This window comes from Zea mays, chromosome 8 (genome assembly GCF_902167145.1).
Source record: "Zea mays cultivar B73 chromosome 8, Zm-B73-REFERENCE-NAM-5.0, whole genome shotgun sequence".
Taxonomy (NCBI): domain Eukaryota; kingdom Viridiplantae; phylum Streptophyta; class Magnoliopsida; order Poales; family Poaceae; genus Zea; species Zea mays.
Window position 1 is genome coordinate 139,295,754 of NC_050103.1, and position 2,972 is coordinate 139,298,725.

Consider the following 2,972-nt stretch of genomic DNA (forward strand, 5'->3'; position numbering starts at 1 on the left):
CATATATAATTCACGTATTTTACATGCACCGTTTTCAATAACAAACACAAACGGAGGTGTTCAGCATAGAGCCCTTCGAAGTAGGTTCCACGGTTTGAGCCTATTTTAGAAAATAAACTAATCCAACGAGCGGTGGCTATTGTACTAGAGGGAGCCCAAGACGTTCGAACAAGCCGAAGCATGCATGGAACTGAAGAAAATTAGGAAATGGAAGCTTATCGGCGTGATCGGAGAAAGGCGTCAGAAAAGAAAAGTGAAGGACTTGTCAAGATTATAAAATGACATAAATACACTTCCTCAATTACGAAGAGCTATTATTCACTCGGGTAGCCTTACACTTACGGCGGCCTCAGCAGCTAGCGGGCCGGGTCGTAATCGAAGCCCAAAGTGGTGACTAACCATGTCCGCATCTCGATCAGCTAGCTCGCTTTGGAGGGTAAAGCAGGGCCATGATTGTCCCCGGAATCTTATCCGGCTATGGCTGCGCAGCTGCATACATGCATGCAGCAGGAGATGGAAATCATCCATGGCCCCCTGCTGCGCGCGTCGTCGTGGTCGTCGTCACGCAGTGTGCCGGATAGGAGGATTAAGAGGGTGTTTGGTCAGAGAGACTAAAAATTAGCCTCTAGTTTTAGTCTCATTTAGTCTTTTTTTTTGTCAAACACTAAGACTAAAATATGGACTAAAATGATTTAGTCTTTAGTCCTTCACATATGTGCTAAAAGAGACTAAACCATATTAATTCCACATTTACCCCTCATTTAGTTCAATTGTACTAATAGCAGGAGAATGTTAAAGGCTATTTTAATCTTCTTATAAGTCATTTAGTATATTCTTACTTTTTTTTAGCCTCTAGAATCAAACATGTTAGGGACTAAACTTTAGTTTCCTAACTAAACTTTAGTCCCTAAACTAAAGAAACCAAACATGGCCTAAACATTCCTGTCGCCTCCAACGTTCATGAATATTTTATGGGCAGAATTTTTATTTTGTGCAGCAGTTGGGGTAAGCAGTCAGAAGATATATTGGGAATAATATATATAAGCATCCATGCCATGTCCCATTTGTCGATCAATCAGGCTGGCTAGCTGCTTCCTTTTTTTTTCAGGTGGCGCGTCGTAGGAACTTTAATTTGTTATTGTAAAAAGGCATTTTTCCTTTCTTCAACCTCGGCTTTTTATTGGGAAAAAAGGGACGTACGGGACAAACAACAGACTGACATAGTGTTGGCATAATCGATCAGTCACGTTTTTTTTTTGGGTTTTGTTTCACATTCCTCCTCTCCTATTTAGCTTCAGTTGCTGCTCGAAAGGGTGAATATAGTTACATGCATCATTCGAAAGGGTGACAAAAAAAGAAAGGAAAATGGTTAAATGTCCTCGTGGCGTGTTGACCAACCATCATCAGTATCTAGCTCTCTCTTCAAGCTCATCGTACGGCTTATTATGTCTTTTTTTTGTTTGTTTTGCTCATCAGTTTACGTAGTTGCCCGGCCGGCCGCCGCGCCCCATCAACCTGATCAAAAGGAAAGCAGGGTTAATTAGCTGGGAGTTGAGTATGATATTAATGCCACGCAGAAGTTGACTTGCACTGCTTACCGTAGTATGATTTGGGCATACTGCACCGGAAGCACTCGGTTCGGTTGGCGTAGTTCTGCACGTTGCAACCCAGTCTGCACAGACAAATTCGGAACATTTTTAGGAACGGAATATTTATTTGGCAGGAAAAAAACATTAGCAATTTAGCTAGTCGTAGCAGCTGGTAACATTAATTTCTACTCCTAGTTTAGAAGCAAGCTAGGAATGCGGAGCCGACACGACAAGAGATTCCATTATTTGGCAGCTCATCAGCATTCTGCCGCGGGCAGAATATTCCAGGGACGATCGGACTTGAGTTGCAAATTTTTGTTCTGGCTGATCAGCTCATCAGCATGCAAATATTTATATTCTGGCTGATGAGCAGTGAGCACGCAAATGAAACACCAACACAAGAGATCAGATATTTAGCTAGCAAGAGAATAATGCATGGTCGGTGCAATATGCATCCATGTGTCATCGTCTGCTGCAATAATTATATAACGAATATAAATAAAAGCCGAAGCCGGGGCCGTGTCATCACCTTGGGCAGATCCAGTCCCCGGGCATCATTCCGGCCTGGCCGGCGACGGTGTACCCCCAGCCCTGCGCGACGGCGGCCGTGGACTCGTTCTTGGCGGCGGCGCACTTGAAGCAGCTGGCGCGGGAGGCGTAGTTGTTCACGCCGCAGCGGTAGCAGTACCAGTCGCCGGGCTTCACGTCCCAGTCGCCGCCCAGCGCCGCGTAGTCCGTGCGCTCCACGCCCAGCTTGCCCTCGCCGCAGCGCTGGCACGCGTCGCGCTTGCAGAAGTTCACGTACTGGCACGACCGGCAGCTCCAGTCGCCGGGCTGCTTCCTGCTCGCAACCACGTTCATCTTCTCCATTCGATCGCAAGCGATGAATCGAGAGGTAGCTGATAATAGATGCAGCTTCTGGAATGCTAGCCGAGCTTAGCTTGCTCTAGTCTAGATAGATGATGATGGCTTGGGTTTGAAGAGGAACGAGGCGCGCGCGGGCTTTTATATAGGGTTTGGTAGTGCGGCACTAGCTGCTACAGCTGAAGGCAAAGGAAAGCTAGCTGTGAACTGTGTGCGTGTGAGCTGCTGAGTGTTCGCTCTGTCCGGCTCATCATGCAGCATAGGTAGCTAGCTTTTCAGTTATCCTATACCACCACCGCCATGCATGTCACAAGTCATAACTCATAAGCTAGCGCCCGGGAATCTCCAGGTCCAGGATTGATGGCGACCTATGCATATGCATTCTCAGGCTCTCTCACCAGTCACCAGGAGGGAGATCCGAGCTCGATCGGGGTGTGGTCAGCTAGGAACCAAATGCCTCCTGCGTCCTGCCTCCTCCAGTTCCCAACTTCATCAGGCAATGCGCGCTAGCATGTGAGA

At 47.1% G+C, this 2,972-nt stretch overlaps 1 protein-coding gene across 1 annotated transcript; it reads right to left on the reverse strand.

The window, feature by feature from the left end:
* Nucleotides 1-1,158: 1,158 nt before the first annotated feature.
* LOC100277462 (zinc finger protein) lies at nt 1,159-2,567 on the reverse strand. The gene is made up of 3 exons (NM_001151013.2): nt 2,119-2,567; nt 1,599-1,672; nt 1,159-1,515 (listed from the first exon to the last, which is right to left on the reverse strand). The coding sequence occupies exons 1-3, from the start codon at nt 2,457-2,459 to the stop codon at nt 1,511-1,513; spliced, it is 420 nt and encodes a 139-aa protein (NP_001144485.1). The 5' UTR covers nt 2,460-2,567; the 3' UTR covers nt 1,159-1,510.
* Between the last annotated feature and the right edge of the window lie 405 nt (nt 2,568-2,972).

Bases quoted from the DNA above. Each gene is read 5' to 3' on its own strand.
- LOC100277462 (NM_001151013.2), bottom strand. From the start codon at position 2,459: ATGGAGAAGATGAACGTGGTTGCGAGCAGGAAGCAGCCCGGCGACTGG. The intron at 1,673-2,118 runs GTGATGACACGG...TTGTCTGTGCAG, and splicing joins GGGGACTGGATCTGCCCAAG to ACTGGGTTGCAACGTGCAGA.